General features: G+C 37.8%; 1 protein-coding gene across 1 annotated transcript in view; it reads left to right on the top strand.

Moving 5' to 3' along the window:
- Nucleotides 1-14,772, top strand: part of LOC308065690 (sperm-associated antigen 17-like) — a 69,208-nt gene that overhangs the window by 346 nt on the left and 54,090 nt on the right. Inside the window, exons 2-10 of the mRNA XM_080391887.1 lie at nucleotides 94-212; nucleotides 1,116-1,253; nucleotides 1,341-1,454; nucleotides 2,856-3,006; nucleotides 4,664-4,894; nucleotides 7,266-7,354; nucleotides 8,010-8,126; nucleotides 9,632-9,786; nucleotides 14,338-14,522. Of these exons, the coding sequence (XP_080248013.1) occupies nucleotides 129-212; nucleotides 1,116-1,253; nucleotides 1,341-1,454; nucleotides 2,856-3,006; nucleotides 4,664-4,894; nucleotides 7,266-7,354; nucleotides 8,010-8,126; nucleotides 9,632-9,786; nucleotides 14,338-14,522 (1,264 nt within the window). The 5' untranslated portion in view covers nucleotides 94-128. The remainder of the gene's footprint in view (nucleotides 1-93; nucleotides 213-1,115; nucleotides 1,254-1,340; nucleotides 1,455-2,855; nucleotides 3,007-4,663; nucleotides 4,895-7,265; nucleotides 7,355-8,009; nucleotides 8,127-9,631; nucleotides 9,787-14,337; nucleotides 14,523-14,772) is intronic.

Below are 14,772 nucleotides of genomic sequence, written 5' to 3' on the forward strand. Positions count from 1 at the left end.
TAAGAAAAATTGTCTGAAGGTTGAGCTGGTTGGTAATACAAATTGGCTTTTCTTCAGAAATCGATCTTAATGTTTTATCTTTTATTACAACAGAGGAAGAAGCTGCTTCTTTGGCTGCTTCTGTGGACATGAGGTATTACAATGACTTGCTGAGTCAGATTCCTGAGGAATGCTTTTCTGTACCGCTAATGCTTAACTGCATGTTGGAACAGGTGGGAATATTTTTTTTTGTAATTCCTTTGGCAAATCCAGCTTAGACCTTGTATAATGCATTGATCAAAGATCAATAAATCCATCTGAATCAGCCTAATATAAGAGACTGTGCATGGAGGCACTGACTGAGGAGGTTCAATACAAAGGAATCACAGCTCAGAAGTGACATCTTTGGTTTTCTTTTGTATTGTGCACTTACCCTGTATATACAGTGTTATTCCAAAATGATTTTTTCAAGACTAAAGATCCAATATAATCAAACGAGGAAAAAGGTGTAATTTCTTAGCTAAGTCAATAACAAGTTTTCATGTGCTGCAACAATGGTATTGATACTGAACTTAGTTTTATTCAGTAAAAAGGTGTTAGGACAAACCTAATATGAAAGTAGCATATATTATGCTAGTGCTGGACAGATCTGACCTCTGTTGAGTTCAGGCATGAACTATGAGTTAAAGAGACCCAAAGTATGATTTGGAAATCTTCCTTGTTTTAGAAATAAAATTTTAGCACAATCTTATTTTTGTACTTTTTACAATTCAGTCTGAAAATAGACTCAGGCAAAAATACTCAAAATAAGGTCCAGCACCTGATATACAATCTGTGTTTTAATTATCTGTGTTAATTAACAATTCTTAACATGTTCAGTTGGAAATATTTTTCTTCTCATCCTTCCAAAAGTGAATAATAGGTGAAAACAGTTAATTCTGTTTTCCATAATCTTTGTTTTGGCCAGGAACTAACATGGAGAACTGCATTTTTGCTACTTGTAGAAAAAAATTGTGGTTTTATTTCCTGACAGAATTTATGGATGTTTAGCTTATAGCAGGAGCTGCTTTATAGTTTTAATGAAGTTAAACAGCAGTCATACTGTAATGAAAACTAACGTATTTCATGTTTGCCAGGTTATTGCAAGCGAAGAACACCTTACACCACCTAGCCTGGTGGTACCAGAGCCTCGGGCAGATGGGCTACATCATACCATTGCAGGTCATATAGCCTCTGTTCTTCCTTCTCTTTCACTTTCTGAGAGTGAAAAAAAGGTTTGTGTTGTCTTTTGTTTATTTCCTAAAACGACAAATCAATCCAGTCTGACTACTGGGGTTTAATACATCTTTCTTTTTTGACAGGATCTGTATGAATATTTTTCTCCTAAATACAATGCCAAAAAGACTGTCACCCCCAAGTACCCTCTCTTATTTAACTACCATGACACCCTGGCTCAGCGGTTGCACCTGCTGAAGGTATAGTGCTATCTATCATATATAAAGAGTTCTAAAGTCCACAGGTGGTGAATACACAATGCACTGGGAAGGGTGGAGTGGTGGTGTTGCAAAGCAGAACAGTGTAACCTAGATTTTCTCCTACTGAGATGGACACACTAACGTGTTCAGTCTGCTTAAGAAGCAGAGAGTTACTGCTACTGACAGTGGACATACCACAAACACAGAGCATTGTGCTGATGTCAGTGATCTGTTTGCATTAGTAATAATGTTCAGCCTTCGGCATGTATGAGAGATATTACAAAACTGTGCTGATGTGCTGTAGCCAAACACTGATGCAACTGTGGAAAATGAGTTACTAGATAATGGTGATTTAGCACGTAGAGAAGTATAAGAAAAGATACAGAGGTGGTTAGTGAACACAAGTGTATTTAGGTTGGCTAAATAGTTGGAGCATAGTGTATAACCAAGATATTGCCAAATTCTCACAAAGGCAGAAAGGTTCAGAGACTGCAAGACTTGAGGTTATTGTGAAGTAACTTCCCAGACTTTCTGAACCAAAACACCACTGTGAATGTCTCAGTTTTTTCCAAAGCCAATCTGTAGTTTTACCATCAAACTTTGAAAATACTCTGAAGGTAATACAAGTGATAATACGGTTCTAGATTTCACAGCTAAGGTGTGTCTGCCTGGCTTCATGAATTACAAATTATATGTGGAATACTTTGACAACCATGGATTAAAACAGTATTCAGAAACAAATCAATACACTGGACGTATTCAAGCAGAAAGCAGGACTGAATAATCTCTGAGAGATGTCCTTAGCAGGCATGTGCTTGGTGTATATGATGTATTTGCTGATAAGGAAATTTAGGATATAGTACAATGTTTGAGGAGTGGATAGAGGAAAAAGGTTTGGAAGATACGGTCCAAGAAAAAGTTACTGTAACTGTGTAATACTAAAAAAAGTGAAGCTGAAAGTTACCAATAAGTCTCAAAAGACAGATCCTTAAATATATAGGGATGCTGCTGTCACAGACTGATCATGAGTTTACAGACTTCATTACTGTGAGTAGTAGCACACACCAGCTGAAAGATACGTGGAAGGTACCTGCTGCCTCTTCAATAGATAGTACATATTTCTGCATTCCAGAGTTTTTGAGTCTAGCTAGCAGAGGCAAATATCCTCTAACAAGTGTCTGTTGCTACGCTGTCAGTTATTCTCTTACGTATCTCCTTTTTTTCTGCCTAAAAGATCTGATACCATGATGTAAAAACATGCTGTGAGTACAAGTTTATGTTCAACTGACTTAAGCACATGCTTATGTCTTCTGGTATAAAAAGATTTCTTCAAGCATAATTTTTAGAAATCCACTGGTGTGAAAGTTTACTTTGACTCTGGTCCTTTGTTTTTTCTTTCAGGTCCCAGAGAACTTAAATGCAGAAAAGATTGAACGTGAAATGATGGATAAACTGCCTTTTACAGAACTTACCCATTTCACCCTTCCTTCAACTGAAAACAACACTAAACGCTTGGCTAGCGTTCACGAGCTCATGCACTATTGTACCAGTGGTAAAGTGATTTTCTTTTTCATTGATAGAACTTCCATGTTTTTGTTCTGGTTTATGATCCTATTAAATAGCAGGAATTTTGGGACAAGTTTTTTCAGCTGCCTCAAACCTTTGCATATATTCCCATTTTTGCTTATACCCTAGCCTACTCTAAACTTCAGTTAAACTTCAGACCTCATTTTCACGGTTAATGGGAAAGGCTATATGAGTACTAAATGTTGCCCAACTAAGAGCTGGAAGGATTACAGAACTCCTTTACATACAGACACTTACTAAATTGGGGGGGGGGGGGGCGGGTAGGGGGGGAGGTAGTTGTACAAAATTCTATTTTGATCCTGGGACACAGAATGCATTTTTGGAGAGACTGATGTAAACTGTTATGTCTATTTACCAAAACCCTTTTGGCGGAGGAGCACATGTGTCTTAAGTAGAAGATTTTTATTGAATAATAGAATATATTCTGAAAGCCATCTATGTAAGCTGTTGATTTTAATAATGAAATGGCTTCTGTAGTAGTCCTGTTATCAAACCAAGAATACATTCACTTCTTCAGCCATAATCACTCCTGCAGTTCCCTTTTCCTGGAGTGCGCATACCACCGTGACATGCACTGTGAAACCATCCCAGCGACTACATAAATACCCTTAGGTAGTTTTGAACATTTTCTCTGTGCTACTAAGAAATACAAACATCCAAGTCCCTTTGGTTACATTTATGCCATCTAAACAGGCACGGGATTTGAAGGTACTTTCCCAGCTATTCAGTCCTGAAATCCCTTGTGTTGGATTACTTTACACTCGCTGCATTGTTCCTAGTTGTTGGTGCGTTCATTTTGGACACTAAGCTGTTAAGTTGTTCTGTATTGCTGTAGTATTCCAGCTGATGGGTATCGAATTTGATGGTCTTCACTGGACCATACTATACTGCCAGACTCTCCCAGCTGTTACCTTAGCTAGAAATGTCTTCACTATTATCAAGAAGGTGATTGGCTTGAACGGGAGATAAGATATCCAACATTTTCAAGATGTGTGACCTGCTTGTGTGTTTATTGTAAAGAGAAAACTTTTCAAACTGAAGATGTTATTTGTATGATTTGGGCACTGAGCTACCTGTTTTAAGGTTCGGTCCTTCCCATGATTATCATTGTTATATTGACACCAATGCACACAGCCATAAATGGGATTTATTATTGCCTTTGCACCTTGCACACTTCTGTGTAAATTCTGTGTAAAATTTGGTCTGGAGAGAAAAAAAAAAATTATACTTGGTTGAGAAGCTACAGGTAATGAAAAAGCTTATGATAATGGCAGCATTTTCATGAACTGAAAATAACTAGTTGTTAACTGGTTTGATAAATGCGACTCAGTATTTTAAAATCAACATCATTTATATAAAGTTAATGAGCCGGGAGGTATTCACATGTAGGAAGCACTTTGTTTAAGATGGATTAATAGTCAGGCATATCATTTTGCAGCTTGGAAGCGTTCAACTTCGAATACAGTGTAAAATGTAGCTCACATGATTTGATCCAATACCATTAAGGAAATTGTTGTTGGCTTTAGCAGAGTTGCCAAGAACAATACACTTACATAGCCTTCTATTTATCTTCTGCTGAGCTGTAAGGACATTTTCAGTTAATGACTGTAATTCTTTTATAGAACTTCTGAGTTGGGCTGAAGTAGAAAGAGCCTTCAGAGTGTTTACTTTTGAAAGCCTGAGGCTGACTGGGCTGAGTGACTCTGGTCTCCTGGAGAGTTCTGGATCTATGGTTGGAGGTGATTCTGAAGTGTCTTTTATCCCTTGGGATAATCCAGCCAGGTTTGCAAGACAGCTGAGACAACTCTTCCTTATGGAAAAGAAGCTGCATGGGAAATCTCCAAGACAGGCTGGTAAAAACCTCTTTGTTTTTGTTACTCCTGAAGAACTTGAATCCACTATTTATTTTACCATATCATTTGCTATTGCAAGGTTGTGATTTTTCTTGTATAAATCACCAAATTTTCAAGTATCGTACAGCCTGTACCCTGAGTATCTATGTAGGAATACTAGTAAAGTCAAAAGGTAGCTGTTTTGTATGACAACATTAACAGTTTATTTCAGCAACTCTTTAAAATGGTATCTGTAGCGAAGTATGTACTAAAAAACTGTTTTACTGCTTACGATATCAAATAAATTTTATAGACATAAAATCCTGAAGACATGCTTAAATATCTTTCTGAATACAGGCTGTTGTGAATTATGATGGCAGACGAGTCTTTACAAAGTCAGTAGCAACCACAGAGTGAAATCAAGTGGTCTATGAGGTTAATAAGATGATTACTAGTGAATGAGTATTAGGAAATGCAAAGAATACATAACTTACACAAGGACTCTAAAAGGTGATACAAAAAGTTACAAATTAAAGAGAAGGTATGCTACGCATTGTAATTACACATGCATACATACCTTTTCCTTTAATATTTTTTTTTCCTTCTAGACTTCTCTCTTCTTTCACATACAGGTTAATCTAGCACAGAATTTCGACATTCAAAATTCTGGGCCAAATTCAGAAGTAGCAGACAAAGAGGAATATATCTATTAGGTGCTGAAGAAAGTGAGACCAATGAAAAGAAATTGTAATAAGACTAACGTGGTAGAACTGATGTTGTAAAGTAGAAGTTTAAACATCCAGTTTCTATAGTCAAATTAGACTCTCTCTGTATTTGGCCAGAAATATGTGAAAACCCTCAAGTTAAAATTGTAAAGAATGTCTGAGCAAAGTTTCAGCTTCATCAGCTTCTTTGACTTCATTTTCAGTCTCTGCAGTTGTATCTGTAGCAGGCTACTGGGTGGTGTTTGAGCCATTGTAACTATCTCGCTCATAGTAGAACAGGAGCAGTTTAGAGAGCAGGAGCTGACACAGCAAAGACCTCTTGCAGACAACGTGGAGTGAATTTTTTGAAAATTCTACGTTTTCTCCTACAGATTCTAATCTGGGTCTAATGGGAAGTTGTTGGTCTGATTAAAGGAGCAGTGTTGGCCAAGAAGCAACATCAAAACCAAATGATTGTTTTTCTGGGATGCCAGGAAAGTAGAATTTATGTCAGTTTAAGTGGCTATACCTTTAGGTTCATGATGTTGCCCATGCTTTCCTGCTATAGCTATCTAGGCAACCAGTTTAGATGGGATTCTTTCCTTAGAAGGCTGAGACAGACAAAACTGAATCCTCCTTATCTGCCTCTCTTCTGAATTTCAGCAACCTTTTTTGGGTGTTAGTTTATTTTACTTTTATACTAGCCACAATACTAAATATTGCAGTTATGAACGTAACTGTCAACATTTCAACACCTCCACAGCACAGAAGCAAATACCAGGAAGAGAAAATGTTTGCTTTCAGGTTTCTTAAGTCTTCTAAAGACACTCAGTAAATAGGTCTAATTTCCTAGAGAAGCAGAGCCTAAAGATGTATCTGGAATGTCTGGAAGCTGAGCTGGTTATAAACCACTTAGGAACAAATACTTCTGCAGTGTTTTCTCCCAGGAAGTATATTTTTCTTGTACCAGTGAATTTTGATCAAATATTGGCGATCTCTGCCCTGACTCAGGGCATAAAGAATTATACTGACAGGAAATTATTTCAAAAACGAATGGGAATATAGAAGTTAAATTCTCCATGTGATCCTGCTCATACCAGGTGCCCACTGTGATGATGGAATGACTGGTCAGATCCTCAGCAGAAGTAATATTCTGTCAGTAGCTTATAGAACTCTATAAATCCAGTTAATTTTAAGGTTTAAAATGTGCATTTTAAAAAAAATATGTGAAAATATCAAAACAATTTACTTTTCCTTCTCTTTTTATGTCACCTGTGCAAAGGAATGCTGGCTACTGTTTCTCAGATAGTACGCAGAAAAATGGTTCTTCATGTACGAATCTGGAGGACACAGCTTAAAGTACTTTTAATGGTTTTGACCATGCAAGGCCAGCATAGGACAGATAAAGAGGATGATCTGAGTGGGTCCTGCAAAGTGTTCTTTTATTGTTCTTTTTTTAAATTTTATTTTATTTCACTGTCTGGCACTTGTCCGTGGATTTTAAAGTGCTCTTTTAGGAAAGAAGTGTAGCAGAACTGATCATGTATTTATAGGACTAGTGTTGTAAAAGGAAGCTTCAACTTGATGACAACTTCATCAGGGAGGCTCAGGAAATTGCATCACTCTGACCTTAGTGTTTAGGACTGAAATTTCTGGAACACTTCTTAAAATTCTACTTTCAATTCCAGGACCTGCAGAAACGAATGGCAAAGAGGGAAGAGATGGTCTGGCTGGTCCTGTTTTGAACAAAGAATTGGATCATCGTTTTTCTGATATGGCAAGTGTGAGAAACAGAATAAACTGTGCTCTATAGCGTGAGACAACAGAAGATAATGTTCAATGCCAGGACGTGGTACTGGGGATTCTTGTGCAATGCTGCATGCAAGTGTTAATTTTGTGAAGTCTGGAAAATAGTGCCGTAACTTTTAAACCCTATGAAATCACTTTCTTTGAATTCTTGGTCTCGGTGAAGCTACTAATTACAGTTCTGTGCTGGTTTCACTGAACAGCAGGGGTCAAATACTAGCATGAGAGTTTGACAGAAATTGCCAAACTGTGTCACACTAGTAAACTCTGTACTTCGGCCTTTCAGAAACATTTGCCTGCCATATAGCCCTGGATAAATATAGCAATTTTAAAATTACTTCATAGGACATGTTTAAATATTCATAATGGCTTACAGAACTCGAAAACATATAACCTAATAATAAAAATATTTAGATTGTTTGCCATAAAGAACCCAAGACCAAAAACTTTTGGGAGTAATTGTGTTTTTTATTAAATGGTGTCATACGGGTCTACACATGTGCAGCATTATGCAATTAACTGTGATGCAACATGGGATGCTCTCTATTAAGTCAACAAGATTACAGATAATTTCATACGACTGACACTGGAATGTTGATATTCATTTTGGTTTGCTGTATTTTGAGGTGAGTCCGGAAAATTATGGCCTAGGACCAAACTTAGAAGAAATAAAAAAGACACAGAGGCGCTGTTTGACAGACTGGAGATTTGCTGAGCATTTTCAACCCCATGTTCTTCTTCAGGTATCTGTGAACTGACAGTCTTACACAGTCACCCATCTGAATGCTGTACAAAGAATTAGTAGCAGAGTACAGGGTATATCCTTGCGAGATAATTGATTCAGTTTTATCCCTTTTACATCTTTACCAAAATTGTTCTTCGGCTGTTTCTTGTATGAAATCTGTAATGGGTTTTTATTTCCTGGTTTGGCCAAATCGCTGCTGTCCTCTTTGTGAGTCTTTTGGATAAACGTGTGATGGAGACAAAATGATCTTGCCCTTAGGAGTGATCCTTCCTGGCAGTTACAGGACTCATTTTTGCAGTGTGTGAAGCACGCTTTGCAAATACCTACACAGTATATATGTTTTATGGGCAAATAGAAAATTTTGTTGTAATGGTACTTCACCCTTTCAGTGCTACAGTCTTCCTTTATAGAGATCTTGCAAGCTACAGAGTAAAACTCATCTTGCAGAAGGACAAAATGACAAATATGAAGGATAAATTCAATTGTAGATGACTTAAGTTGGTAGGCATTCTCTTGGGAGGATTATTTATTGGATTCTTAGTTCCTGTGCTGGCTTGAGCTTTATATACTGCAATTCTTATTTGATCCTGACACATGCTAAACATAGGTGAAGGAAAGGCTCCTTGGACTTTTTCAGCATCACTTTAGTATCACAACTTTAAAGTGGTCATACACTTCAGTACATGGGAAATTCCTTCTTATGCAACAGAAATAGCTAATACTAACTGAACTGTCAATAATTAGCAAATCTAGTCAAAAGATACTGATGGAAAATAACTGCAACACAAAATAACATTTTATAAGAATATTTCCCAATTTCCTTGTACTACGTGTCACATCTGAACATAATTTTTATACCAGCTGCTATTAACGTTCCCATGTTTAAAGAGAATATTTGTTGATAGGGAATTATTTCAGTTTTACTTCAGTTGCATAGTTCTGTAAAAATAATCATTTAAAAGAAGTCTTTCTTCTAACTGTGACTATAAGTTGCAGACTGCAGGCAATGCAAACATTGAAAATGATGGGGTAGTACAGAACAGAGTGGAATAATGTAGAACACAGTAAATCGGAGACATGCAGATCATAGTATAGCAAATGGAATACCAAGTAAACTCAACTGAGCTAAGAAAATAAATGTCTCTACCTTGTTTATGATAGTTCTGCCTTTATTTACTATTTATTTAAATACTTTATTATTGAAATTTGTTCAAGCATTTATTTAATATTTAAATTTATTGTTTGTTATTTAGCTGAACCTTTTCATTCATGGTGAGTCTCAGAAGGTAGAGATAATTACTTCCTTTTCTCAGTTTGATTAGTGGTGGATTTTCAGTTTTCACCTGCCTGAGCACTTCAGGTTGCTGGAATCCAAATGCTTTGTGTACCTCTTGTAGGAGAATGAAGGTCTGAAACACCTTTCGCTAAAAGCTGTGCTGTGCAGCATCTGTACATATGCTACTGCCTGCAAGGAGGATGTACCTTTATTTCTTTCTTTTTCAGGTTCTTCATACTGCATCCCGAGACTATAGATGTATCGATTCCTTTTATCATACCCAAGATAACTCTTTGCTAATGGTTCTTCACAACCCTATGAATCAATACCGTTTGTGCCGAGAAACCTGGGATATTGCATTGCACTCTAACGTTGGATTCAGGTAGTTGTTTATATCTTTCATGTCTCATTCAGTCATTATCAACTAAACCCTGCATGGCTATGCTTGGTGCACAGCTTTGAAATTGGAAGACATCATGATGTAACACATTTATGAGAAAGCAAAGTCATGCAGGTGCAGAATAGTGCCATATCAAAAGAATTCTCTTGAAGTTTTTCAGAGTGAGGAGAACCATGCAGTAACACTGTATATGACTCCTTAACACAAACTATAAAGATACATATAGAGCGCACATACACACAAAGTCATATTAGGGATATCCACATCACGAACATTATGTTGAGGACACTTCAGGTGAGGGAGGTTTAAAAAGAAAATTCTGTCTGAGAATATACTTACCAGGTTTTTCAACTACATATACTTAAATTGGGTGAGTGTCACTGGGAAAGCCTTTGAAGAAAATCTAGAAGCCCTGTATTAATATTAGAATAATTTTTTTGCAGAATACCACATTCTTCTTAATTCCTTGTCACTATCGCCTCACCAGTTAGGGGAACGTGGGTAGTTGATGTGTCTACTATTAGAGCTTTTGTCAGTGGACCTATTCACTTTGGAATACATTTTTGCGCTGAAACAGCAATATAAATTACGTGGATCCAACAGCTATTTCAAATAATTGACCAAAAATAGAGTATGTGTCCATGTACTGGTATGTAAAGCAATTACAATGCCATGGAGAGACAGCTGAGCTATCTTTAACGATGTCACTCAGGTGCTCTATGGATTAATTAGATATGACTTATCAAATAGAATTTCAAGCAAGTTATCCATTGCGGGGGAGGAAAGAGAGAGATGCTTGTCTGCAGATATCCCTTTCTAAGTGCAGTGCCTCATTAATCAGAATAGGGGAATCTTTTAATGGAAACTTTTGTTGTTACCCATATATTTGAAAAGGTTTGAATGCCAAATTAGGCAAAGCATGCCTTCCTGAAGACATATTTTGTATTCTATTTTGTATCTTAGCTCTCGGTCAAAGAACTTGTGTTTGAATCCATCTCAGCTTTCCAGGCACTTGGACTTAAATTATTTGCCAAGAAAAGAGGCTGGTATGATTAGCAGTGACTGGGACCAGAGCCAGAAGAGATTTACCAACAGAAACACAAAGTTCCTTAGAGAAAAAGCAGTGTTTTGTGGGTTTTGGGCAAATCCACTACATGTCTTCTCAGTTGATTTTTTTTTTTTTTTTTTTACACATATGTAACAGCTGAAATCTTCCCCAAAAGGTAGTGAAAGATGGTGTGTTCAAGTAAACCTGGGTCTTGCATTTGGATGGACCCAGGCAGAGCGGTCAGTGGTCTCAAAGTCTGTTACACAAGTACCTGTTGGAGCCCAGAGCTCTTTCACTTTGCCAGCTGCTCTTACTCTTCTTTGAGGCACTGGACTTTGAGGGCCTTATTCAAGATACTTAAACACCTTGTGCCCATTCAGCTGCCTGGTACATCTGGGATGGCTGCACAGGGGTGACACATATGACATGAGACCCATACTCTTCTGGCACAGACTCTGGTAACCAGGTCACATACCCTAGTACATCTAATGTGTCACTTCTGTTTACATACACTGAGTAATACCTCATCCCAATGGTGTGTAGTTGTTATCCTGTCTGTAGGAGCAGAGAGTGAGGAACCAGAGCTCCTCGGGGAAGCATTTCTCCTTGAAACAACAGCTCTTCATCTGTGGGGGGCTAGAACAATTTGGCTGGTCACCTTGAAAGAGCATTGAAACAGTCAGTTCAAGGTCAATTGACAAATGGGAAGAGCTCTTGATAGCTGCAAAACAAAAATGGCTAATTTTGAATCTAAAGAAGGATGAAGCCTGTTCTCTTGTAGAGGCATTATATTTCAGTTGGGGATGAAATAGCTATATGCTTCCTCCTTCTTACTCTTCCGTATACACTGAAAACAAGGTTCAGCCATTAAAGATAGTTTCTGCTTGGGGCATGCCATCTTTTTTAAGTGACACTTCATCAGGTTCTGTTTTAAAGCAGCAAGGGGTTCCTAAGAAACTGTCATGAAAGCTGCCGGGAAGGTTTGGCTTTACTCTTGTTTCATAGACATATACAGTGTGCTGTGTATGCTGCTTGGTATCTTGGGGAGCTGAGGGCTCTCACTTTGTTCTGTTATCAGGCATCTACACCTGCCTTTTCTCTGCAAAATAATCAGCACATTTTCTGACCTAATTCAGCCTTTTTACTAAAGATCATTTCAGATTACCAGACAAAGTATCATAAATATTTGCTAGTATATGTTTCTAAGCAACATAAGATTTCTGTGGAAGAGAGCCTTTAAATACCTGGAGCGCTTCAAGCTGTTGCCTGCAATTAGCTTCCAGATCCTGCTGAGTTGCCAGAAGCAAGAACAAACCCTACTCATTAATTAAGCAGTAGTATTGCTAGTTTTTACCTTTGTATGAAATAACTGGCTCCTGATGAGTTCAGTAACACTTTGTTGATTTTCCTTTTATTAAATTATATAATTTTTATAATAGTTTAAATTACATTTTTTATATATATTTAAGAGTCACATTCTCACCACAGGAGAGTTACGAATACACAACAGACCCTGTACTTGACTGTCTGTTAGGAATTCTTCATCTGGGTTGACTTGTTACCTCTTTATTGTGACAACTTGTAAACCACAGACCCACTTTGTCGGGTTGTTCCATAGTTGCTGTCTGGAATATACTTCTGGTACCTGCTAATCAGTTGGTTACAGTGGGTCCTGTTACAGCAAGCTGACATGCAGGGGGAAAATGAAATTTCTTCTGTTGCAGCAGCTTTTGCTCCTGGAGATCCCAGTTGCCCTTCTCTGTGGATATCAGGTCCCCTATTTATGCAGAACATCTATCAGTACAGGAATTGTAGTGTTCAAAGGATCGGCAATAAGAGGCTGCATGTGAAATCCGGTGGGTGCTGCTGACCAAGGGGATCCAAAGGCACGGAGAGCCGTACCTGCGGTGGGACAGCTGTATAAAACATGTCAAGGCTGGTTAGGATAAGTGGCTACTCTATCAGGGAGCCAAATGAGTTCAGACATTATCCAAACTATTCTTTTGCTCAAAGTTAATCTTAATGACATTTGTTTAGTGTTTCATAGTAAACACATTACACAAGTTACTGGAAAAGAATAATCCTTTCTGAGAAATGATTCTGAGTCAGACACTAGCAGTAGTGACATCAGAATGCATATTAATAGAATGTGTATTTTTGACTTTGAATGACTGTTTCATTGCCCTAAAATACTTTCCATGCGAATAATCTCTTTTTTATTTATAACGTATATTCATCTTCAGGTTATTCCAGTACTGGAAACTCTAGGGCCCAGCCTAGTTTTGCCTTTTGTTTTCAGCACCATTGTTTTTGTAGTTTGTACAGTTTCAGATACCAGCAGAGTCACTTTGTCCTTACTGAGTATATGACCAAGAGTTTCTCCGTGCAGGTTTCCCATAGCAGGCTCCACCTACATTGCAGAAGCTGGGAGAGACTTGTGTATCTCGAAGCTGTGCTGTGCAGGCAGCCTACATAATTCTCTTGGACATATAAATGTAATGCTGCAATAAGAACTTTAAAACTGTCAGGAGGTCAAGAGTTGGTTGGGCTGCCAACATGTTCACAACCAAAAACTGTAACGCATACAGAGCTTTTGAATGAAGTTTAATCATCTTGAACTAATAAATGCAAAACATTGTGAAGACACAACAATTGAATCTCATGCATTCTTTAGAAGCCCTTTTTAGTTTTGCACACTTGAAGAATTTTACTTTGAAAAATTATGGTAATGTTCCAAACAAGGGGTTGAGTGGCAACTGCATGCAAGACTTCCAGGCTTCACCCTACCTTGGAAGCAGCTGTTCACAATGAACCAGTTTAGCAATCATTTCAGACACCTTTGGAAGATTAAACAATACAACTACAGATACCAGCTGCAAATTCTGGATTAGTTTATCATTCAGTGCTCACTTCAGCTTGATTGTGAATATTCTCAAATTATGCCAGGCTATGGTGTGCTAATTCTCTAATCGGGATTTGGGAGACAATTTTCAAAACACTTTCTTGTCACACCAATAAAGAAGAGCTAGAAATTAAATAGAATAACATCTCAGTTGCTGAACAAACAACTGAAGCGTATTCTAAAAGACAGTATCAGTCAAGAGCAACTAAGAAAATAAGTTATCCTGCTGGTAAAACAGTGAGGAGAGTGAGTCTGAACCTTTCTTAAACTGAATGTCACTATGTTTTCTGACTTTCTGGATTTTCTTTGGGAGCAGGCATTCTTTGGAAGACGCATTTCTGATATCTCTGTGCAGAAAGAGTAACTGAAATCCCACATGTAAGATCTCTTAAGGAAATGCCAGCCAGGCAAAAGTACCAGGTCCTGTAAAAAATGAGAGAACCCCCCCAAACACAAGCCTTCTCTCAAAGGTTATAGAATAATATTTGTGTAAGAAACGGAGAGGCCAAGTGATCTTCTTTGACCTGAAATCACATTAGTCAAAACGGTCTTATGGTAAATAGAGGAATGTTGTGCTTTTCAGGAGCTATCTTGAGGTGGTGGCCAACTCAATTGAAGACTGGGTGAACGAGGAAGAAGTCAAATACCAAGAAGATAAGATGGCTAAGGAAGTAGAGTCTCTTAAACTGGAAAAAACCATGGCAGAAGCACTTTCTGAATTGTCTGCATGTGCTGTCAGAAGAACTGGCTTCCCTAAGAAAGCCAAAAGTGAGTATCTTTTTGTTTTGTCCTCGATAACTCATTTTTCATATTGGGTGCTGAGACCTAAAGTTGTTCAGAGCAGAATGGTGGGGGGTTTGGGTTTTCTTTTGGTGGGGGTTTTGTTGGGGTTTTTTTTTGGGGGGGGTTGTGTCCTAACCTTGTTTTGTCATCTGTATAAACATAAATATGTTTTGAAATTAATTAAATACAGGTATTTAAATATTCTGCATTGCATCATCCTTTGTTCTGAAAACTG

Source organism: Falco punctatus (assembly GCF_963210335.1).
Source record: "Falco punctatus genome assembly, chromosome: 6".
In the NCBI taxonomy this organism is placed as follows: Eukaryota; Metazoa; Chordata; class Aves; order Falconiformes; family Falconidae; genus Falco; species Falco punctatus.